This window comes from Falco naumanni, chromosome 10, assembly GCF_017639655.2.
Source record: "Falco naumanni isolate bFalNau1 chromosome 10, bFalNau1.pat, whole genome shotgun sequence".
Classification (NCBI taxonomy): Eukaryota; Metazoa; Chordata; class Aves; order Falconiformes; family Falconidae; genus Falco; species Falco naumanni.
In genome coordinates this window covers 24,896,990-24,921,384 of record NC_054063.1, presented here as the reverse complement: position 1 = coordinate 24,921,384, position 24,395 = coordinate 24,896,990, and the positions used below count along the sequence as shown (strand labels likewise).

General features: G+C 42.2%; 1 protein-coding gene across 3 annotated transcripts in view; it reads left to right on the top strand.

The window, feature by feature from the left end:
- The first annotated feature begins 3,961 nt into the window (after positions 1-3,961).
- The window catches only part of OSBPL2 (oxysterol binding protein like 2), a 39,216-nt gene continuing 18,782 nt past the window's right edge, over positions 3,962-24,395 (top strand). Inside the window, exons 1-3 of one of the 3 annotated variants that reach the window (XM_040609207.1) lie at positions 3,962-4,088; positions 5,018-5,114; positions 18,617-18,779. In XM_040609207.1, coding sequence (XP_040465141.1) covers positions 18,743-18,779 — 37 coding nt within the window. In that variant the 5' untranslated portion in view covers positions 3,962-4,088; positions 5,018-5,114; positions 18,617-18,742. Of the gene's footprint in view, positions 4,089-4,385; positions 4,405-5,017; positions 5,115-18,616; positions 18,780-24,395 lie in introns of those variants that run through there. The other 2 variants (XM_040609208.1, XM_040609209.1) reach the window with 2 other exon arrangements.

The following is a 24,395-nucleotide window of genomic DNA, read 5'->3' as shown; positions in this document are numbered from 1 at the left end:
GGTGAGCTCCTGCCCAAACAGTCGGTACCACCCGATGGCAATAACCAGACGTGGGCTGCGCTGCTGGCTGCAGACCTGCTCATCCTCTCACCAGGTCTGCTCCCTCCCCACATCCCACTTCCACGGCCACGTCTCCTGGTGGCTGAGGGCTGAAGGCAAACCCAAACCTGTTCCATCCCTGCAGGTGCTGGGACACGCGACCTCCTTCCGTGAGCACGTGTACGTCCCTTTTCCACTGATTTTGCAATTAGTGATGGTGTGTTTAATCAATTGTTTTATTAACTTGGGGCTCATTTGCCCAGAGATATTTTGGGATTCCTACTCCGCTTTTAATTCACACCCTTCTTTAGTCCAAATTAGCTTTCAAGTGTGGACAAGCCCTGTACTCCTCTGAGGGAGGTTAAGCTGTTAGTAAACAGGAGCGGGAGTGTTTCCAGGCACACTCGGCACAGAACCGTAAGGACAACGCCGTGTCTGAAACGCTGTGGCGGCACGGTGTGCTGGGAACCCCTGCCTCGTGCTGCGGGACGGTTACAGCACCCAGGAGGGACCAAAGCAACACCAAGCAGAAGATGCTGGAGCAGTTGCTAAACAAATGGGTTTAGTTTTGAAGCTCCCTGGCGATGAGTTGCTGTCTGAAAAGAGCTTCTTGTGGCAGAGGTGAGCACTTGCCCACACACGTTGGGACTGAACGGCTGCCTTTGGCCACCGGCTTATTTGGAGGCAGACAGGAGGCGTTTGTCTCTGCCTGCACACAATTTGTGAAAGATGATCGCTATTTTTGCTGTAACATACCATGTTTTCTTGCATTATCTCTAGATCACAGGATCAATGTGTTTTGCTTTTCCATTTTGCCCTTCCTTATTCTGTCGCAATTTAGGTTTTGTAAATCTGCTGCAGTGACAAGGTTTGCTTGGATTAGTTTTCTAAGCAGATTGTGTTGTTCTGCAGGAGGGAAATGGTTGGGTTTATTATAGGTGGAGCTGACGGTTACACCTATGCCTGAGACAGTTGCTCAATACTTTCCACTGTAAAACCCTGTTTTAATTACTTTTAAGGTTGCAAAACTTTTGCCAGTAAGGCAAATTTTTCCATGCCATCTCCTTGAAAAGGTAACTGCTCTGTCCCCTCATTGCCAACACAGGAGGGAGACAAATACGGAGCTAGATTCTTCTCCCTGTCCATTTTTGAGGTTTTGTGAATTTAGATTGCTCGAGAGTGTCCTTGCATAGTTAATAAAGGAAGAAATTGTCAACTAGCCTTGTTTTTGCTAAGCATGGGCATTTAGCCCGTGGAGAGATTAGCCTGGGAGAAGGATTTTATGGCAGGCTCAGAATGCGGGTGCCTCACATTAAGACTGAAAAAGCTACACAAGTTCAGTATTCCTTGGTCATCTAACCAGTGGATTTCTCTTTCTACTATCCTTTTGGAGAACTCTGCCAGTTTTTTTAAACAAAGGCCTGTTTAGTCAGCAAATAATTTAAATGTATGCTTACTTTCTCTTTGTGGGCCTTCGCTTAAAAGCTGCAGTAGAAATAATTCCGTGCTTCATGTTGAGCCTATAATGTTGAGCAGTCCAGAAATGGGTTGCTGAATTAGGGCTTACTGGGGAAAAAAACCATCACTCTTCTAGGCGAATCAGGAAAATCTTAAAACCAGATCTGGAGTGATACAAATAATCCTCTACTCCCAAATATTTGTATTGCCTAAAGATGAGGCAAACAGCACCTGCCTTGCAGCTTCACCTGGGTGAATGCAGGGGTAAAATAACACGTGGGTTTAACAAGACTGGATCCAGAAAGACCAACAGACATCCTCAGAGCCAGCTGTGCCCACCCCAAAATCCCAATCTGTGTGAGAAATTCTCAGTGGAGATTTCATTTAAAACCTTACGTTTGTGCCAAACCAAGAAGTATTACAATTGTTAATTTGTTCTTGTATGTTGTCAGCATGTGGCTGATGGCCAGGAGCTGTCAGCTCATTTAGGGGTGAGTAATACTCCAGAATCAACAGACAGAGTGCCAGGTAAACTGTTTGGGGAGGGCAGGAGGGAGCCATGCAGCAAAGGAGTGGTTCATATTTTTGCCGCTATGCCTCTGAAAACAGGCTTTATACAAGGGAGGAATAAACCCCATCACGATGTGGCCCTTTGCCGTCATTGCTACCTGTGACCACCACCCTTCCTCGCCAGGCTGCTTTGGTGCCTGCAGCAGATAACCAGTAATGAAATGGGTGTCCCTGGCGCTACGCCTGCAGCTGGACTCTGGTCTGCAGCAGGAACCCTTGTGTGCTGCCAAAACCTGGGTTACCCCCTGGAGGTGCAGCCACCCCCAGGACGGGTCCATCGCTGCTGTTGTTCTGGTGGCAGAGGTCCAGTGTATCCATGATTTCCCCCACCGGCCTGCAGCCATTCCCCTGTCAAAAGCAATTTGCATCCACCTCTGATGAACAAGTTCCATACTACAGAATTAACATGCTAATTCCTTTATTTGCTTTGCATTGAGAAGTGTATCAATGGCAGGAGAAAATAACTTTGAGGAGAAATATTTCTGTGACTCATCTCCCTCCTTTAATCCCAACCATTCCTTATTCAGAACCCAGCTCCTCACTCCAGAATGGTTTTCCTTCGTTCTTGCGCTGGACCCTCCTGACATGCCACACAATTCCCTGCTTAAGAGGACAAGGTCTTCCTCAGCCATGGTATCACTGAGTTGTTTTTTCTTACTGTAGGAGATGTCACCCAAACTTCACCCTCAGGATGGGCGCTTGTCACCACTGTGGCCAATCTCCCGAAGCGCCTCACCCTGTGCATGCTTTACAATCTATTTTTTTTTTCTTTTAAAGTGGTTGCTGGGTCCAATGAGACTTCGTTCGATTCTTAGCTTGCATATATGAAAAGGGAGAGAAGGAAACAAGACATTTCAGTAGAGAACAGTTTCAAATCTCTGATCATGGAAGAAGTCTAAGTGTATGTGAAGGAAAACACCCTGCAGACTCTGAAATTACAAACTAAAGAGCAGGACAGGTGTCATCTGAGAGAAATAAGTCAAATTAATTTTCAACCCCTGACTCACAGTTTTGATACTTGCAAACAGTCCCGACCGCTCCAGCACACCAGGAACGTCTCTGAACGGGTCATTACAAACTTGCCTCTGGTCACCTGCCGTGTATGAGCAAATGCAAGTCCAGGGCGAGAAATAAAGGCACCTGGCAGCTTCTCTCCCAGCAGGGCAGGGCGCTAACCCGGCAGCTGCCAGCCCACGGCTTTGCTGGCCCTTTCACCGGGCTTTGCAGGCGTTCCCCAACCCGCCCAGCCCAGCGCAGCAACGCCGGCCGCGGGAGGGACCCGGGCTGCCGCAGGTAGCTGGGTGAAAGGAACGGCCTGAAAAGCGAACTGCTGCGGCCCGTGGCTAGCGGGTTACACGTCCCAAAGATTGCGACAACATAAAAAAACAAACAAGCCCGAAAACCCCACAACTAAAAATCCCTGGGCTGAGTTCGTCCCGCTGCACAGCAAGCTCGGCCCCGCCCCGAGCCGCAGCCCCGCGCTGAGACAAGCACCGACATGCAGGAGAACACTTCTCCTCTCCCCGCGGCCAGGAGGACATTTCGTGCTACAAAGGTTATGGTGAGCCAAGCTCACGCTCCGAAACCAATTTATGGTATAAGGGCTCCACACAGCGCAAGAGCCCGTAGCGGCTACAGCACGATCGTATCCATCAGTGTAGCGGGGGCTACACCGTCCCGTCTGAAAGCGCCAGGTGAGGCCCCACAGAGCAGCGGGGGATCCCGGTGCCGCCTATATTTGCATAGTCCCGCCCCCCAGCGCGCTATTGGCCAGCGCTGGCCACAGCAGTAGTGCGTCCCGGGCCGTTGAGGTTCGGCTCCTAATTAGCATCCGCCCCGCCTCCGGGTGAGTGGGTGGGGAGCTGGTTTGTCGCTTCGGCGACGGCGGGGCGCGGCCGCGCTCTACGATTGGCGCAGCGGCGCGTCGCTCCGCCGCTGCGAAGGCCGCACTTCCGCCTCGGTGTCAGCGGTGCCGGGCGGGGGGGTGTTGCGGCGGGGCCGTCGCGGGAGCGCGGTGCCAGGTAATGCTGCCGTGTCTGCCCCGGGGCGCGCCGCCCCGCTCGGCCCTCCCCGCCGAGCCGCTCCCCTCAGGGGGCTCGGCTTCCCCCACCTGCCGCAGCGGCGCCCCGCTGAGGGAAGGGCGGCAGCGCCTCCCCCAGCCCCGCCCGGGCCTGGTGCGGCCCAGCCCGGCGCGGGGGTCCCTCCCCGGTGGGCCGCTAACGGCTCTCCTCAGCGCCGGCGGGAGCGGGGCGGGGGACGCGGCCGGGCACCGGCCGTCAGCGGGCCGGGGCAGCGCGGCTCGCCCGGCGCTGCGCTCTCTTCCCCGGCGGACGCGGGGTTCGTGACCCGCACGCTCGCTTTCTCAGGGCGCTGAGAGCTGCAGGCCCGCGCTGCTGAGCCGGGAGCGCGCTGGGTGGCAGTGATGTGCCCCGGCCCGGGGGCGGCGGGGGCGGCAGCGCTGGGGGTGCCCGGGCCGGGGGGTGCCCGGGCCGGGGGGTGCCCGGGCCGGGGGGTGCCCGGGCCGGGGGGTGCCCGGGCCGGGGGGTGCCCGGGCCGGGGGGTGCCCGGGCCGGGGGGTGCCCGGGCCGGGGGGCACAGCCGCCCTCTCAGCCGCAGGGCCCTTCCCTGCGGGCCGGCCCGGGGGCGGGGGTGAAGGACGCTGCGGTGCACAGCGCGGGGCGCGGGCCGGCGGAGCGCTGTTATCCCGGTGCAGGGATTCTTCTGGCTTCATCCCATCTCCTGATGGATTTTGGAGCTGGGTGCTTCAGCAAGGGGCTCTGCTGACACCCGCTTCCCGAGGTGAATGTGTTGAGCTCAGCTCCGGCGCGACGAGCCTCAAGGGGCCCTTAGGCTACAGCTGAGGTGCAGTGCGCAGTTAGGATTTATTTGAGTTTGGCTTTTTTTTAATTTCATTTATTCTTCAGTTACCTACTCAATGTTTCTTTTACAGAGCTCCTGAAAGGGAGACAGGCAAGATGGGAAAAATAGCAGGAAAAAAGGCTTTTTTTTAAATAACATGCCACCAGAACTTCTGCATGGTAACAAAGGTATAAATTATGTTGCCATTTTTAAAATTTGGATATTAGTCATGTCTGTGCTGTCTGTATGTTTGAATTCAGGACTTCTTTTGGAAGTGGTCTGTTACGCTGCAGCACTTGCAGGCCAGAATTTCAGATGTGGGTTCAAAATTGCCTTCTGTTTTCGATGTCTGCCATAGCCATGTGTTTCCTCTCAGAAGTATCTGCCAAAGCATGTTGAATGCAAGCAGATATTGCTTTCATTTACTGTGAATGTTCTCAAAATATATAGCCATCATATAAGATTTCAAAAAGGAAAAGTAAAAAGGAGGCATCAGATCTGTAGTGTAGATTAGCCTTACTGTACTACTCTTCTCATAGTGTTGCCGTTTTCAAAGCTTGTGTGTGCAAGAAAAAATAAATCTGTTCCATTCTAACTTAACATTCCAAAGTTCTGTAACTCCACGTTCATGTTAACATCTGGGGACAACCACATATATGTCAGCTTAACAGACTTTATACCACTGTGCTCTGGGACCTCACAAACCTCAGGGCAATTTCTGGAAGCAGTGACTTGGGTAACTTCCAAGCATAAAGCACTGCGCCGTGGGATGGAAGTAGGAGAACTGGCTAAACTAGCATGGAAGCATGATATTCTGAGTGGTGATTTTCCCCTAACTAACCCCCTGGGTTTTCAGTTACTGTAAACATGGCTTTTCTTAAAATAGTTGTCAAGTCATACAAATGTTTGACCACGTGACAGAAAGTTGAGGGCAATCTAGGATAAGATCAGGAGCGATCTTAATGTTGCTTTCCTGAACTAACAGCACCTCTAACTTCAGGGAGTGCTTGAAAGGAAACACTGAGACATCTGCTGCCCAGGAATAAATATGCCATTTTTCTCCAAAACTAGCTTTTCAGCCATGCCAATATGATCTTCTAAACAGAAGACAAAAATTCAAGGTAGAAAATGATGATTAGACAACAAACTCTATGCCTAGTTGTTGAAGTGCCTCTATGCGAGTAGTTGAAGGCTAGATCAGTTAAAGGTTTCAGGTGATGCAATACTGAAAAACAGTGTGGTACAGGTAGTTGGTTGTTTGCTAACTTGTCTGCAAATGTACGTGATTTGGTGAGTGATCATGGAGGGTGATTTTCACTGTTGGATGGTTTCTTTAAATGTATTTTAATACTGTTACTGCTTTCTATGATCCATACTAGCTTAAGCTAACAGGACTTGTGATTGAAACTGGTATTTCTTTCAGTCTTTCTTCTTGTGAATTCTACTGTGTAAACTTCACACATGCTGACCTAGAACAAAGGTGGAAAGCTTAGCTTTCTGTTATTTTAATGTTGGCTGGAAAACATACCAGTCAGGCTTTTTTGCTTTGATAAGGCTATATTTTTAGATCACTGTTTGTAGTGCCAGTCAGATGATTCTCTTTTTTGTTGTTGCTGTTGTTTGGAAGCGAGTTTCGCGTGCAGGTATGCTGAATTTTTAAGCAGATAATTCATTCACTTTGGTATTTGAAGTAACTTGTCCTTGAACGATGCAATATTACATCATGCTACTTGATAACTAGAACTTTTGTTCAGTAGTTGGCATTTTCTAGTCTTTCACTCAGCATCAGTTTTGTCACCTGAGTCACGAAGATGCAAAAAATGTCTGTATTTCATGCTAATACGATGTTTTTAAAATACTTAGTGTTTAGTCTGGTCTCCGTGAAATAACTGCAATGTTTGGTTCTCTTACATTTTTTGGAAGAAATGCACAAAATCAGAAGCTCAAAGAATATGTGTTAAATAGAGAGAGCTTAACGTCTTGTATACTTTTGCTGAGTTGGAATATGTAACTGATCACAGGGGCATCTTCACTTAGCAGAATAAATTGGAAAGTGAGAGAATGAACAAGTTCTGCCACTTTGGAAGATATGAGATTTTGATGTTTCCTGTTGCAAAAAAATACAGGTTATACGTTATATCAATTATTTTATGGGTTTTATTATTTTATGGAGTAGACCACTATAGAACTTCGAATTAAAGAATACATTATCTCAGTCCTTGAATTCTTGATAATTACTATGCAGAAGAATGTATGATGATGTAATTATTTACTTTGTATTCTTAAAGGCTTATAATAGCATGTTGCATGAGAGCAGTAAGCAATTAGAATGTGTCAAATGTGGCTTACCATTACTTTCAGTTATACTCTTCAGAAATTTATTGTTCATTCAGTGCACAAAGATAATGTCTTAATTTTCAGGATCAGTAAGTTACAAGAATAGGCTAAGCTTACTTAAACTTCATTTTATTATTATGTTTTTAATACACTTACAATTGGAAATTCATTTGCTGGTCTAGACAGATCCTTTAGATTACTTCAGTATATTTTATTACGCACATAATTTAATGAGACAGATTTTTAGTAAATTACAGCAGCCCTCCATTCAGAAAATGCAGGAGGCTGGACAGGGCTGTCTTCCTGTGGTTGTTTATAAATCCAGTGGGAGGGTGCACAAAAGGTGAATTGTCCCTGCAGCTGAAGAAATAATGTCTAGACCCTTTAATCTTGGCCCTCTTGGTTTTATGGTCCAAACCTTAAACTGTATATTGCTCTGTTGGACACGTAATATCTGTGCTTGGTGTTAGACTGAATGGAAACCTTGACCTGTGGCATTCCTGTTTGAGTTTGATTCCTTTGCTGTTTAGTTCTAGATGAGACGAGGCTTGTGGCTGTTGGGATGCTATGAACCTCTGGGGTATTACAAAGCAGTTTGCATGCTTATGATGCTTGTCAGGAAATGTGTTTTTCTGAATGGTAACTTCATTATATTTTTGCTAGCATTATTTTTACTCTCTGGAGTTTTTTGTGGGTGGTTGTTTTTTTTTTTTAGGGCTCCCGAAAGAATCTATTAATATATTTCATTGGGTTTTGATTCTAGTGGTAGTTCAAAGTAATGATGATGTGGAAAGTTTGAAGACGGTAAGTGTTTGAATTCTGAGGTGTCTGTGGTTCCCATTACTCTAGGCCAAACCAGCTCTGGCCACTGATGTGGCAGAGGCTGATGTAGCCTCTCTTCCCTACAACGTCTCAGTGCAATCAAGTGAGAACGAGAATCCTTTTAATAACTCAATTATAAAAACTTGTACATGCTAAGGGTACAAAGAAGTTAACTCACTTGCCTGTTTAGAATGGTCCATTTAGCAGCATGTTTGTTTACTGGATGAAATGAGAACTTTCTTAGAAGAACAGAACAACTGCCCCATACAGGTGTTCTCTCTAGGTTTTGTACAGATAAGTGAAACTCTTGAAGGGTTATTTAATAGTGAAACAAAAATGCCTTCTGTCTTCAGACATGCAAATGACTTTATTTACATCGTCTTATTTTGTCTTAAACATAGTTTGAAGTGCTGTGCAACCATTTTATTATCCAAGTGGGTTAATGTTACTGAGCACATAGCTAGGTGGATTCTTTATTAAAACTGAACTCTAAATGGAATTATTTGTCATGTCTTGAGAAGTCAGTGTTTTTTGGTTCTAGGTTTTTTTTTCCCTCCCAAATTTCCTGACAACAGCAAACACAGTAACACCCTTATACTGGAATCCATGATACATGGATAAAGCTACACATGTAGCTTTAAAGGAAATTCAACCATAGCAGAAACTCTGACTTACCATAAATTTGCAAAACCTTTAAAATGACCTCAATAGACTGCTAGCTGTATGCATGAGCTCGTGCTCAAGAATTCAAGTGCGTGAGGAATTGGTATAAAAATACGGTGTTTTATGCTGCAGGGCTTTGCACTAGGTTAGTCAGCTGTTGTCCTCCTGCTTTATTTGCAATATGATTGCTGTCGTCATTGTTTAAGAGTCCATGAAAGTGATTTCTAGGATACCTTGTACAGAATAAATGTAAAACTACACCTGCCTAAAGAGAACGGTCCACAGTGACAAAACTTAAGAAGTGCCTTTGAGTAGGAAAATCTGTAAACTTAACCCTGTAACTATTTTTACTGTTCTAGGGGTTTTCTCCAGGGGTGTTATATGCTTTATTTGTCTTCACGTGCGTGAACTTACGTGATCAATTTGTAAGGGTGGCTACATTATGATGAGAAATATTCAAGCATAGTTAATTTTACCTTCTAAGTAAGGTTTGGTTTAAAGATAAGTGTTCGTAAATGCTTAATTATGTATCTACTGACACTTGTGTCCAGAGCCAGTGTTCTTGGAGTTACTGATTGCTTCCCACCTTGACTCTTAAAAACAAGATAAAACAAATCCTCAGGGAACAACTAAGAAGTAACTAGTCTTACAATACAGTATTGAATTACTTTTTTTTTTTTTTTTTTTTTTTAAACAGTGTGCCTAGAAATGAGCTGGTTTATCAGTCGTGATCAAACGTAGCATTATGCATCGTGGGTGGAGAAGTCATGTAAAACAGAATTTTGTGTTCTTTTACAGTTGTGGGCAATCAAACAGTTTTCAAGGGAAGGCTACAAAGTCCAAAGAATGCTGTACCAGATGCTCTCAGGTGGAAAAATGTCTCAAATATTGATGTACTGTTAAGAAAAGAGAACATTTACAGAATTGTGTGGTAATTTCAGTGAAGTGTTTTGCATCAGAAAATAATAACCTGCTGAAATCAAGTTTCCTTGGTCTTTTTGTTTGTTTGTTAGGTTTGGTAGAAGTTCTGCGAGCTGGTATCCTTGGCTATAGAACAGAATTTTTGTCTGAAGTGAAACTAAGGATAGCCATCAGTTCCATAGGTAATTGAGCACTATACTGTGAAGGTATTTTCTGTCCAGTTTCATCTTTACAATTTTTATCTTCAATAAATAATACTTCTGATATCAGCACTGTAGCTTTGTTCCGGGGGTAATACTTAGTGTGTAGGACAATTATTGTGGCTTTTCTGATGCAGAAACAAACTGTGAGGCCAGATTTCTAGCGTTTCAGTTGGCTCTAATTCCTGTGAAACATCACCAAAATCTGTATTTCTGAGAGAACAGAATGTGATTTTTCCTGCCATAAATCTGTTTGGCTCATGTTCAAAGCTAAACTTTCAGTTGTTCAGTTTGCTGCCACCATTGTTTCAAGCGCTTTAAAAATAAGTTCAGCTAAACTATCAGCTTAGGATGCTTTGGTGCCTTGGTTCTGTTATGGGTTGACCCCAGCAGGCAGCTGAGCCCCACGCAGCTTCCCCTCTCTGTGGGATGTGGGAAAGAATCTCAAGGGTGAAAGCAGGAAAACTTGGAGTTAGAGACAGTTCAATGAGTAAAGGCAGGTGAAAAAGCCAAATAGAAATAAAGAAAAAACAAGACATGCAAAAGCTATCAGCTGACCCGTGTCCAGCCAGTCCCCAAGCAACTGCAACCCCTCCAAAACTCCCTTCCAGTTTTATTGTTGAGTGTGACGGTATTTAATAGGGAATATCCCTTCTGTCAGCTGGGATCAGCGGTCCCGACTGCGTTGCCTCCCACCCCTGGCCTACTCGCTGCGGTGGCAGAGTGAGAAAGGGAGAAAGCCTTGATGCTGTGTGAGCACTCTTCAGCAGTAAAACATGGGTGTGTTAGATTAACACTGCTTTGGTCACCAGTCCAAAGCGCAGCACCATATGGGCTGCTAGAAAGGAAATTAGCTCCATTCCAGCAGGACCCAGTACGGGTACTCAGCTGTCCCCAGGGCATTTAATAACTCCTTGCTACATTAAGGCCTGTAATAGGGGTAGCTGCAGTCTTCAAAGAGATGGAAAAGTGACAGTGGGCCAGGTCTTCAGCTGATGCTCTTCACTCAGCCTTGCTGTGCTTTATGATGCTTGAGATAGAAGTTGCACTTCTCTTACTGTGGGTGCAGGGTGAGTTTCCTTTTGCCAAGACATCTTGGTGGAAGATGCTATTATATTCAAACTTTCGAGTAAGAAACAAATCTAACTTGGTAAATAAAATCTGGATTCTGCCATCTGTGTAGCTGTTCTCTGGTTGAAGAGATTTTAAGTGCATAATAATTATAGCAGGTATCTAAATTGCCAATTAAATTGACTTCTTGGCTAATTTTTATAGACATTTTAGATTCAGTGTTGTTGGTAACCTAATTTCATGACTCAATTAAGATTCATCCTTGCTGAATATTTAGAGATGAAACACTGCAGTTTTATGCTTTCAGGAGATGTGTAAGAAGCAAAACCACATTAATATTTATCTTTTAGTTCAAGCTATTTATTTTTGCCCCTTGAAGTACTACACCTATGTTTTATTTCAGCTGGCAACTCAAGAAAAGATGGGATTGGCTCTTACTCCACCAGTCATGCTGTAGACTGTTGAGGTTTCTGTTCTTCTTTTTAACTTATATATTATTTTTAGTGGTAATATGAAGGGTGTGTATATTTGATCTTCCACTGACTCTTTTGGAGTCTCTTTCTGGACAGAAGGTGCTTCCCAAACTAATGAAATGTTGCTCTTTGTTAACATATGCTGTTAAAGGGATTAAACAGAGAGAGCATAGAATGACTTTTGCCTTGTATTGAGCTAACTTTAAATTCTGTCAATAGTATTTCTGTTAAATTGAGCGTGTGCCCTTTTGACTCATTAAGGAAAAGCAAAAACTTGAAAACTGAGTGTCTTTTCAGAGTTTGTGAAATTTGCTCCTTCTCTTCCTCCCCCTGGCAATACTTGTGCAGTATTTTTATCATGTCAGAGTTGACAGAAAGTTTTCTTATTTCTCTGTGTGTGTGTGTGAGGAAGGCCTCAAATGACTTTTTTCCTTTTTTTTTCTTTTTTTTTTTTTGTTCTCCTTGCTTGCTTGCAAGTATTCTCTTTTCAAGTTAGTAGACTTAATTTGTTTTAAAATTTGCTACAGAAGTGCACATCCAACAAAAACCTTGTTAGGCATGTGAAAAAGCTGATGAATGTGCTAGTTCATTAATTCTTTGGTAGCACTCTAATTCCAGTGTATTGAACTTCTAACACCCTACCTGCTCATGCTGGTGAACCTCTGTTTATCATGACTGCTTACTTTTTCCGTACTTGGCTTTACTTAAATGCTCCTTGATCTCACAAGTGGACTTCTTGTCTGTATAATGAACATGACCTAGTATTTTATATATGTCTCATAGAGATAGAACATGTGTTTTCAGAGTGAAAACAGGATTTGTAAAGGTAGAAGGATGATGTATACAAAGCAGTGGCTTTCCAGAATTGCTGCTTGATGTTTCAGGTCTGGAAGAATAAGGCACTGCAGCTGTAGTCAGGCAGACAGACTTCAAACCCGATCTTGCTGAACCGCATTCCAGTCAAATTAGCTACTCTACCTGCAAATGCTTACCTTTCTATAGAAATGTAAATGTTTCTTCAAGGAGGAGCAACTTGTGGTTAACCAGCTGGGTCTTTGTAGAGGGTTAACAGAAGAACAAGTTAGTATGGAGTAACTAGTTCTGTTGAATAAACTTAAGTCATAGTAATTGCATGTTTAACCTCTTAAAGGTTGTTTTGAAGAGATACTAGTGTTTGGGGTTCTTTAATTGGTGCAGAAGTTCTGAGGATCCAGGATCTTAGTGACACAATCATAACCTTTTTTTTTTTTTTTTTCTGTTGAGGAATGGAATTTGAGAAGGAGCAAGCATACGTGGTGACAAATTTGAGGGATTACTAACCTATCCAGATAAAAGATGTAGGAAATTTCAGCTTTTTGTGCTTCGTAGAGCTGTAAGCAAGTGAAATGATGTTATGGATTACCAGTACAGGTCATCTCTGCAGCTTCATCTGTCATATAGGTGTGGAGGACAGCTGCCAGAAAGCAGCCTTCGACTGCGCAGCAGGTGGCGGATCTCCACACCTTTGGTTTCAGAGAGAAACTATGAAGGAACCTCTTTTTACAAGAAGTGCATGCATCTCTTCTCATGCAGATGCTAACATGCATGTCACAGAATGCATTGAGCAAATTAGATACTTTATGAAGTGATTTGGAAAGTCTTGCACATTTGTTGCCCTGGTTTTAAAAATAAACTCAAGTGGGAGGAAATGGCTTAAAATAGGTGGGAACTGTGCAAAGTCTGGGAGAGATCTTACTGATACCGTATGGGTGGAAGCATTCCCTGTACCCTCCACTGCTTTGAGCTCGTACAGGACCCTCCAATCTGCACAGAGTTAAGCTTTTGAAAGCAAAGCATGCTATCAGAAGCCAGATCACCTGGTACATGTCACTGTTGAGTTACAGGTTGGATGCAGCCCTTGACGGAACACTTTGTTTGACATTATTCATAACCAGCTGATTGAGGTACGACTTTGTTCTTCCTTTGTCATGGGACCTCAGCTGTTGCTGTAGTGTAGGTGGTATGAATAGTTACATTCTCTGCATCAAGGCTGTGAAGATCACTGAGAGAGGCATGTTTTCTCCCGGGAGTGAGCCTCTCGGAATAGGTCTTGGTATGCCTTGCGATTGTTGGTGTGCCGTGCATGTTTAGGAACAGCCCTTTCTGTTTGTTCTGCCTGTCTGTGACAGGGGCGCTTCTGCAAAGTGGTATGTCAATCTTAGTAATTCCTTCCTCTCTGTAGAACCTACTTCAAGGTGTGCTGTAGACTCAGTGCTGGTATTTTCTTGTGTTTCTGCAGTATTTGTTGCAACTGCGTACTTTGTTTCATCTTTTGCCTTTGCAAAACATCTTTGTGTCCTCTAAGAAAAGGACTGTCCGTGGTCATCAGTCATACAGGAATGTGTGAACCTTTTCTGATAAACTGAGAATTTAAAGGAGTTCTAATGAGTAACCTGCTTTTGACTTAGTTGTGCAGCACCAATGAGACCTTTTAATAACAAAAGGATAAAACAGTCTTGCTTGGGACAAACACGGATTTTTTAGTTCAGCTTTAGTATCTGCATTTCTAAATTTGTCATTCGACAGCATGATATCTTGTTTAACCTATTTGTGGATGGGTTTACAACATCACCAAGATGCAGAGCTTATTTCAGAGGAACCAAACCGGTGGTCTTTTCATTAGAAGATATCAGAAGCTTTTGCAGGTTTTTGACTTCACATGCTATGTTTAGCTTAACGGTTGCTAGTCTGGTTTTGTATATTGTAGGCGTTGGCATGCAAGTAAGTAAAATGACCAGAAAAACTAGGTTCTGTCCAAATAACTTTTTCAAGATTTGCTTCAGTAAATTTTGTTAAGCTTTGTTGTTTTCTGTTAATTGCTTTGACACTCACTTGAAATGTAATTTCTAACAGTAAAATCATGTTGTAAATAGTGGACAACATACTACAGAGAATTTCTCAGAGCAAAATATAAGGTAATACAGCCTGCAGTATGGATTTACCAACCAGTTATGAAGCTGTACTGTTGTGAGGGTATTACCCTTTTTTTTGGATGTTTTTGTCTGTTGTCTTTCAGTTTGAGCTTCAAAAATAGCATCTTTCCTGTAGGGAAATGAATCTGTTACGAAAATAAAAATAAATGTGGCTGTCCTTACTCATGCACACTAATCCCGTAATAAATCCAATTAGTGTCTACCAACCTATAGCTTTAAAATATGAGGAAATAGATGAACTTTGTTGCTTATCTTGTAAACCACAAAGCATGGGCTGCTTGTGGTCAGGGGTGTGATGTCATTATTAAATTATGAATTTCCAGTTCTTTTAAGATGCCTCTACTTGCAGCTTTTCCCTGTTATTTATAAAATGATTTATACACAGTTTTCTTTGGTCATCAGGGTGGCAATGCAGCTGGGCTGCAGTCCCCAGGCAGAAGCACTTTTCTGGGTGTCCATGCCTGGAGTATCCAGGCCCAGCCCATTAACACTGGCTGTTAAATTGAAGCTCCCTAGTATCATTTCAGTCTGTAAACCAGCAGACCCTGAATGCTGAAATAATGTTCTGTACAACAAAGAGTGAGTGAAGTCCCGTATGGAAAATCGTTTATTACATTCCTAATGATTACTATGTCTGTAAGAAAATATGTAAATATACTTTTTATTTCTTCTGTGCTCTGGGACTAAAAGATGTGAACATGATGCAACACTTATGCTTTATGTAAGGTTTTTCCAGGATGGCGGTTGGTTGTAAGCTCCTGAAGGTCTGTCAATTTTGATAAAAGCTGTTAACTACAATTGCTAGTGTGTAAGTGAATTCTTTTGGGTACATCATGGACATGAAGCAGAAAAATACAGATTATAAATGCTGAATATGAAACAAACAGGATGTTTTTGTCTTCTGGCATTTCACCCTAGTTGAAAGGATTTTTTTGCTGTTGCTTTTAGTAAAAGGGCTTAATCCTACCTTTATGGCTCATGAAAGCTAAATGCTATTATCATTGTGTGTTTGGCTACGTGCAAATTCAGTTTAATCTCTGCTGAATAAAATAACTGAATGTAAAAGGAGTGATAGGGGGGTTAAGTTATTCCTAGTGTAACTGATGCAAAATGTATCATTTTATTCTTTTGAAAGTGCTCCTAGCACTTTAAGAGAATTTTCAACTATTATTTAAAGTGACTTCTGTGAATGTTTTGGGGTTTAGGTAATCGTTACAAAGCTTGTGTGTAACTTACAGGGATGTGACTGAACTTTCATCTTCAAATAACAATGAGCTTAAGGTGTGGTGCGAGGTGTGTATCAGGAGAACGCAGCGTAACTCTTCCTTTCAGTTAACTCAAGTCTTTGATTCTAGTTACTTCATTTGTACTTGGTGAGTATTTTTTATAGGAAAGCTTCATTGTCTTTGTAGTGAGGCTGCATGCTGTGCGATGGAGTTCCACTTCACAAGTTCTTTTGCAATGCAGTTATTATTGTGCAGGAGCGGGGAGAGGAGAAGCTGGCAGTCATCTGTATGACCTTGTTTAAGGCTCTTCATGATAACTGATGTTTCCTAAGTCATAATTTTTATTTCTTAGTGCCTTCTATACAAGTCTATAGCATGCTGGAGCTGCTGTTCTGAAACATCTCTGGAACTTGCAGGCTCCTATGTGACGTGGCTGTGCTTGGACAGGGACCCTGAGAAAGTGTGCTCTTTGCATTTGCAGTAGATGGGAGTGGGTTTTGAACTAGTTCTTTTTTTTTTTTTTTCTCCTTTTTCTGTGTTGCAGATAGATGTAAGGCTGTTTCAGAACAGAATCCCACCACATGAGCTGTATGCAACAGTAGGATGCAAGGGCAAAAAAATAGAGAGAAAACATATGAAGGGAGGATGCAAGAAAACATGGAAAAAATGAGGGAATTGTGCTGGTCGTGAGAGGGCTGTACCTTGTGTATATACATTGTAGAAACAATGTCTGCTGTTTTGATAGAAGGGTGCAGTACTTTCAGACAATTGAAACCTTAAATGTGCCTTGGAGGGTTAGAGAAGCCCTCTAATGTAACTTACTATTTTGGAAACTAGTGGAGTCATTCCAGCCTGGTGATAATGGCTTCTGAAGTGAACAGTTGTCCAGAGGTGTCGATTTCCTGTTTTCTGTTGCAGTAATTTTCTTTGGATTCCTTCTTTCTGCCCCTGTTGAAAAGTTTACACAGTTGTATCCTCAAGGACAGATTTTCCAAAAAAATATGACATGGAAGCCTTGGAAGAGATAGTTCCAGTTATAATGCTGGTGGGGCTGGAAAGTTTGGAGAAACTGACTGACAGCAGCTTTGTTATGAACAAGAAATTTTCTAATATTTTTTTTTAGTCAAGGACAGGCTTCCGCTAGGCAAGCTAACAGAGGGATAGGTACGCTGACTTCTGCTTACAATACATTTTAGAGCAATGTTTTCAGTGCTGCTGTTTAGTTCACCCAGAAGTCTGAGCTAGCTGGTACTCTTGAACCAATTGTTAGTTAAGAGGATTTCTCCCTGTCTTTGATTCTGAGGCAGCATGGTTGCTAGTGGCCTGAGCTGCCTGTATCTTTTTGTAGTGAAGCTGCTGCTCCTTTCCCTTCCACAAGCAGAGCAGTTGCTGGTAGCCTTACACTGGAAGTCTTTGTGTATCTGACTTACTAATGTTTTGAGCTGTTGCATCCTTGCCTAGGAGAATGCAGCACTTTGACAAAAGTGAGTCAGAAACTTTTTTTCTGATGAGCAGGAAAGTTGAAGAAGGTTTAAAGGTCACTGGCAGGAGAATGGCACAAGAAAAAGGGAAGGAAACTTATCAGCTGAGAGCAATTGCAACAGCACTGTGGCAACAGTCAAGCAGCTTACAAAGTTTTCTCCTTGTGGAGGTGAGAACTTGTAAATAAGAAATTACTGAGGATTTTGTGGAAGCTCAGATGATCACTGTGATGCAGAGATTGATGTAAAATCCCATCGTGGCAAGGAAATGGGGTGTTCCTAAGGGAAAAGTGACAAACTGAAATACCTGGTCATGATAGACTTAACACTTCAAGGTGAATGCTACATTCATTAACTTAGATGGGTTCCGAAATAGGCTATTTTAGCTCGTTCTTCTGAATGGAGAATTGGAAGGACCATGTGTGTGTGAGACATCCAAATAGCTTTTGCTCTGGGCAGTGAGGTAAAAAGACTTGAAACACAGGAGGAGTTGTGGAGTTTGATTTCTTGCAGAGAGGAAGAAGGAATTGGCTTCAAACATGGCAAGCTCTTCTGCAAGGGCTAGAGTGCGCTTCTGGCTTTGTTTCTCTTAATTGGAATGGAATTGTGCAAGTTATAATTACTCTGGAAAAACTACTGTCACAAAGGCAGCGGTATCATCAAGGATCATAAAAAATCGAGACTGACAGATTGAGGTTGTCTTGGAGGCGATATTGACAGCATTGCCATGCTGTCATTTATCATTGTGTACTTGGTTCATCATTGGTACCTGACAAACATTTTTAAGAGTGGAAACTAAATTTTCTCATTATTCTCCTTAGACTAAAACTGGGTGAAGTAAAAATGTTTATGTTACACCATTGCCAACCATCTGGAAAAAATCTAATTTAGTCTATCCATAAAGTAGAGCTGGAATGCTTCATAAATCTGTAAGTTATTTGCAGTGTGCTTGGTTTTACTGAGAAAAAAGTTTTTTCTTTACATTCTCCCTCTAGAGGGAAAAATCTCCAGTTGTCGCTTCCAGAGTTCATAGCAGTAGCCTGACAAAACTTCTCCAACGGTCACTAGGTGAAGCCCAAGATTTTTATGCAACAGTAAGATTCTGAGGTTCTCTTTCTTGTTCCCAGCTTTCTTGGTTAAGGATGCGTCAAGGCTTATCTTCTTGCTGAAGAGGAGAATTTTTGTTTTGCCAGCTGTCTTTTTCTTCCTTCACTTTTCTGCTTTTTCTAGCTGTACTTGCCTGAAACTTAACTTGCAGTAAAATCAGATACATTTTACAGTAATCTATATGATGTATTTATATAGAGAAAAGTGTGGCATAGCACATCAGCTGTTCTTCTGATAGGTAGCATTCATCTTCAGAATGACTTTGAGATCAAAGAAAGCTGTTTACTTATGAATGAAAAAAAATCCATCCTTTTCCATGGGAAGAAATAGGAAAATTAGTATTTGTCAAGTGTGCATGTTTGTACACAAAAAGAAATGTGGAAGTTGCTAATTTTGTTTCCTTGTCTTGTCAAATAGATCATCTAAAGCAGCTGGGTATTTGCAAAAGAAGACTTCGACAGCACACATATTTAATCTCTAAATCAAGTTCAACAATGCATTAGAGGAAGCTGGATTGGCTGTACAGAGACTTCACACTGAAGGATGAATAGTGAAGAAGAGTTTTATGATGCCGTTACGGGTGAGTGATGGGCATAGTGCCAAGAAAAAAAAAGAAGCTATAAACTGCATTGTGTGAGTGGTGAGGGGCTAGTGATTTATTGCTGTTAATAAATAAATAAAAAGTAAACTTCTGTTGGTAAAACTTCCAGTGCTATCTTCTGAAAAGAAGAAAGGGAGAATAATAACTCAGGTTCAGACTTGGAAATGAGGGTTTTTGTGTTAAAGCTTAATGCTGGCTATGATTTTATCACTATAATGATCCTTTAGTGGCCAAGTCTTGCTTTCATTTTCTGTAAAAAGCAGGTAATTTAATAGCAGCTTGAGAAATAATGCTTTTAAGACCTTTTGAAAGGTGAAATATGTTCCATAGGTTATTTTATTGTCATTTTATTAATTTATTTTAATGGAAAACTTATCCTGAAGAATTGAAGTAGAAAATGTTTTTCTAGTCAGAAACAAATTACTGTAAAAGTATGCTTTCAAGGTAGGGAGCCAAAAGGCTTTGCAATCCAGTGTTGTTTCTAGAAAAGCAAATGTTAATCACTTCACACTTGAGCAGTGTATTAAATAGTACTTTTCTTTGAACTAATAAGGGTGAATGGTTATTTATAAGTGTCTTACATGGTTTTCATGGTGAAATAAAATGCTTGAAGTATATTAATTAAAAAAAAAGAAATCCTTTCAAAGATCTCGAACAATTTTAAAGTCTTCCACTTACATATGTCCTCAGAAATCCTGTAATAGAGGTGAAATGAGAAATGCTGGCAATGGTGAGTGTAGAGTGCTTAATGTAGAGTCGTGAGAATGAAAAGAGAATAATGGGAAGCGTGAAAGCTGAAGGAATGGAAGTAGCATAGTAGATACAAGTGGGTAAGGTAGACTTCGACGTGGTTGGTTGGAAACTCATATGAGGAGTGAACAGAAGGGGTTGGGTGAAGCAATGTGACTAACAGCAGGCTGTATAGGACTTGTCACAATTATGTCACATTAAAGAGAAGGAAATCTGGGTTACATTCTTGCTAGCTAGGAGTGCTAGGGGGTAGTTCTCCAAATTTAGCTGTAAAATCAATTTGTTGTACCATAAAAATGTTGAAAACACAACGGATTGTTCCTGTATGTCTTTAGTAATCTTTCAGTTCCAAGAGCTTAGGACTGTGGCCACAAACTAGATACTTTTTCCCGCTTAAAAAGGTGAACAGAAACATGCCTTTAAGTATGACATCCGTGTTGTACAGCTTTGATGTCAATGGATTCCTTTGTCTTGCTGCAGAAATACACAGTCCTCGGTGTTTGAGTCATCTGTGTTTGAACACTCTGGTTTTGTCCTCTTTCCTCTTCTTTTTCCCCTTCCCTCAACCTCAGAAGGTTGATTCTCCCTGCAAATGCTCAAGGTGGTAACGACTGCTGAGCTGTTGTGCATGAGGTGTTCTTGTACCTTGCAGTCTTGGCTGGCTCTGCTCAGAAGTGGGATGTTGTGCGTCAGTTGTGTGAGCACTCCTTGTCCTGTGCTAATCTTATTCTTCCACAGGGAAGAGTATGATGGCAGGAGAGAAGTTTCTAAGCAAAAGAAGAGCTGGTGTCTTTATAGGCTCTCAGCACAGCCCTCTGATGGAAGGCTTTTGGTCTGCAGGAGCCACTCCAGGAACTAAAGGAGGCTGAACTTTTTTCCCTTATATATGTTGCCCTGGAGCATGCCCCACAGGTACTTGATTTAAGAGGAGTGCTAAGTTTAGAATAGTTTGTTTAGGATTCTTTCTCCCTAAGGACTCTCTTTACAGACAGGTTTCTCCAGCTAGATGCTTTAGAAGATGCCAGCAGTTTGATGGACTACTTGCACAAACTTAATGAAGTCTAGACCAAGTTCTTTGTAGCTGTGTCTTGTCCAAGCCATACATAAATGTGATGCTAAGAAAACTGTAAATAGGTCTTTCTGCATTCATGTTCATCAACTGCTGGTGCCTGCAGCAACTCTGCTTCTGTTAGCACCATGGACTGTGCATCCTTCAGACAGTGGTTTGCTGTATTTTTTTAGGTTCTAATGGGTGCTGATCGTGCCTGCTTATCTCTTAGTTTTCAGATGGTCTGGGCATGGTAGGTGTAGACCCTGTACACTCTAGGACATCAAGTTAGAATTGAGGGCCTTTCTGAGCCAAAGTGAGCTTTCAGGTTCCACAGTGAAAATGTCACGATTTGGGGTTCCAAATTTTCATAAAAAAATGAAATGCCCTTGGCAGACTCGTCAGTCTGCTAATTTCAAGGATACTCTCCTTTTAGGTCAGATCAGTAGATGGGCAGAAGCCACTTCTAGACGTGTGCTTGTTATGCTCTAAATCTAGGATTGGGACATGGGTTCTGGGAATAATCACATTTTCAGCCTTGTCTTAACTCCATGTTGAGATGAAAACAGTGTGTACACCATATTCTTCATGCTCCCCTAGAGTCCTGGGCCCTGGTTTCCCCAGAGGGAGCTCCAACGTGTTCCCACAACTTCACTGATTGTAGTAATTGGCAACTGTGGTTTGTGTCCTGTAAGTAGCAAACCAGGCTTAGTGGAGCATGTGAACTCTGTGGGAAGTTACACTTCAGAATTTGGCAGCAGTCTCAGCAGCAACACAAGTAGTATGCTGCCTCCTTTAAGATACTATGAGCTCACTCCTTGAAGAAGCCGCGGCTTTTCTGTAGTTGTTAATTGATGACATCCATTTCTAGAACGTGAATCTACCCTAAGGAGACCCCTGTTTTTTGTTGTGGTGGGTTTAATCTCTTTGGCTGAGAAGTTTCCTGCTCCTGACACACTCCCCATGGTATCCAAAAGACATGCTCATGTGATGGAATTGCGTGCTGTGTGGCTGGGAATCATCTTCCTGGCAGATGCTTTGACCCTGACTGGACAATGATTATACTTGTGAATGTACAGGATGGACTGTGTTACGTAGGTGATGAATCCAGTTAGTGACCAGAAAAGAGTTTCCATGGAGAGAAGTTTCTTTGCATTCAGAGGTTATTGGTATTGGTGATTAGCTGGACACCTGACATCCTTACTTCATGAATGAGTACTCCCCTTGGGAATCTCTTGGGAATGTTACCTGTGGTCTCAGTTAATTCTCAACAGCACAGCATCTGTTTTTCCTCAAATACAGGAGTAGATTGGATCAAGTAAAGTGATCTATCCTTTGATGAATTTCAGATTCTTTGAAATTTTATGTGAGATGAGGAGCATATAACTTTGATCACTTGCCTCTAGCCTGTGTCACCTTGGATTTATTAATCCGATCACAGGTTTGTTAAAGACTGTGTGCCATCAGGTTCTGCTCTGTCAGAACTGTATCCTTCATTAATTCTGTCAGATATCTATGTACCACCGTGTTTTGTGAAAGGATTGCCACCAAATAGGGAAATGCTTGGCTAGTTACCAGGGTAATTTATTTTTGACAAACATGAATGGTTTAGTTTTGCCTTTTAAATTATTAACCTGCAGTTCCATGGAAATTGTTCGGTGCCCGTGGGGTTAATCCAGTCTAGTGTATTTGTGAGGCTCTTGCTCTTGTGCTTCCTATGGTTTGGCTGTTGTTCACTGTAAAGTGTTGCTTTCACTTGGGGAGGAAGAAGTGAGGTATCTGCTGCCAAATTTATATGTTTTCATAATGCCTGGATCAAAGTGAACCAGTGGATTCTGCCATCCTGTTTCAGTATGGCAGAGCTGGTGGAAGGCCAGCCTGCCTCCCGTCGGAGCAGCGCGGCACAGCTGCGTGTTGTGACGATAGCCTTGTTCTGAAAAGTGGAGAACGGTAATTTCTGGCAAAGAAGAAAAATACCTCTTGCTTCACTTGCTATCTACACTTCCAGCGTATTTATCCCTGTTCATTATGCCCTTTTTAGGTCTGAAGGTTCTCAGTACTATGCTATTTTTATTCCCTTTCTGTCTTGACTGAGGAGGCTTAATTAGTATTTAAGGAAGTTGCTGATTGTACGAAAGGGGTGGCCTTGTGCCTTGGTACATGACTCAGAGAGCAGCGTGCGCCTCTGCTTCCTCGTAGGTTGATGTTAATAGCGTAGTCTGAGCGGGTTTGTTTCGTTTGCAGGATGTGGAAGAAGAAGAAGGCTAAGAAAACTAGAGTCACTGGCAAGTCACTTTTCTTTAAGCTCTTTAAATAGATTAATGTCGGCACCCAACTTAAGTGTTTGACTTTGAAAATTTAAGACTCTTTAAAAGCTTTTTTTTCACCCTTAACAGACATAAACTGGGACTTCTGATTAAGCTGATTTTTGATGTTTTATTTTTGTGTGTGGTCTCCTATCCCCCTTTTAAATCCCCATTTTTATCCTCTCTCCCAGTGGCTTTTCACTATAAAAACTGCCCTGTAAGTAAAACATAACTGCTCAGTTTTGCAAATTCAAAGTTTTAATGGCAGCTGGAAAAGGCTTTTTTTTAACTTATTAAAACTACAACAAATCATTTCAGTAAACTGTTTTTATTCCAGATCGGTACTTCCTCTGTGAAAAACATTTTCTGGATCGTTCTTTACAGAACTGTAATACTTAGAACTTAGTTTTAAAAGTTGTTTCTCAAATTTCTCAATGGGCTTGTAGTGGACAAGCCAGCTGATACTTAAGGTTGAAAGTACAGTGATTATCTGTGTACTCTAGTGGGTGGGGGTTTTTTGGTTTTGTATTTGGTGGTTTGGGGTTTGGGGTTTTTTTTTAGTAATTAGGTGGAGGTGCACTCTGAGGAAGCAGACTTTACACTTCTGATATATCTTATTTTTCTGGAGTAGGGATTTAATTTTTGTTGTTTGTATGCAAGACGCTTGTTTGAATTGGCATTTGTTTACTTGCCAATGACATATATTGTTTTCTGTAAATGACATATATACCTGAATCTAAGTTCCTGTTGTGCTATACAGAAACAGGGCAAAACAATTCTGAATCATAGAGAAACAGAAAGACTAGTGTGGATAAAAACAATGAACATGTGATAGAATTTGCAAGGTTTCAAGTACAATGTAGAGACTGTAATTCCAGTAACATTTTTCATGACTGTTCCTCCTATAAGCCCGTTGACTATTCCTGTTATGAAGCTTTACTTTTACATTTAGGTGTGCTTGTGTCATTGAAGTGCCTGTTAAATGTGGTGCTGTTCCTTACGTTGTGTGCGCTTGATCAGCTTTCTGAGTGAGGGCACATGTACCAGAAAGCTCGTCTGTTTTTTGTCTAACGTAGTCAAACTAATAAAAGTTATTTTGCTACATCCTACAGTACTTGCCTTTTCAGTTTCCTTCTACTATAACAGGTTCTGAAAAAAGCTAATATGTGGTTAGAAATGCCATTTTAAAATTGTAAATATTTTGTTGTGGCTTGACTGAAGATAGGCATGCGTTTTGGTTTTTTGTGTGTTTTGGGGTTTTTTGTGTGTTTTGTTTTGTTTTTATAAGACAGTTCATTCAGAGTAGTCTTCATTTTAATGACCTGAGAATACATGTATGACTATCATACTTTCCAATTAAGTCCTAAGTCTGCTAAGGTGTGGTTATTGCTGTATAATTACATCCTTGTGACATCAAAATGTAGGAGATGGTTTAATACATGACGTCACCCATTACACCTGCTGTTTACCAAATAAGATCATATCGATGGT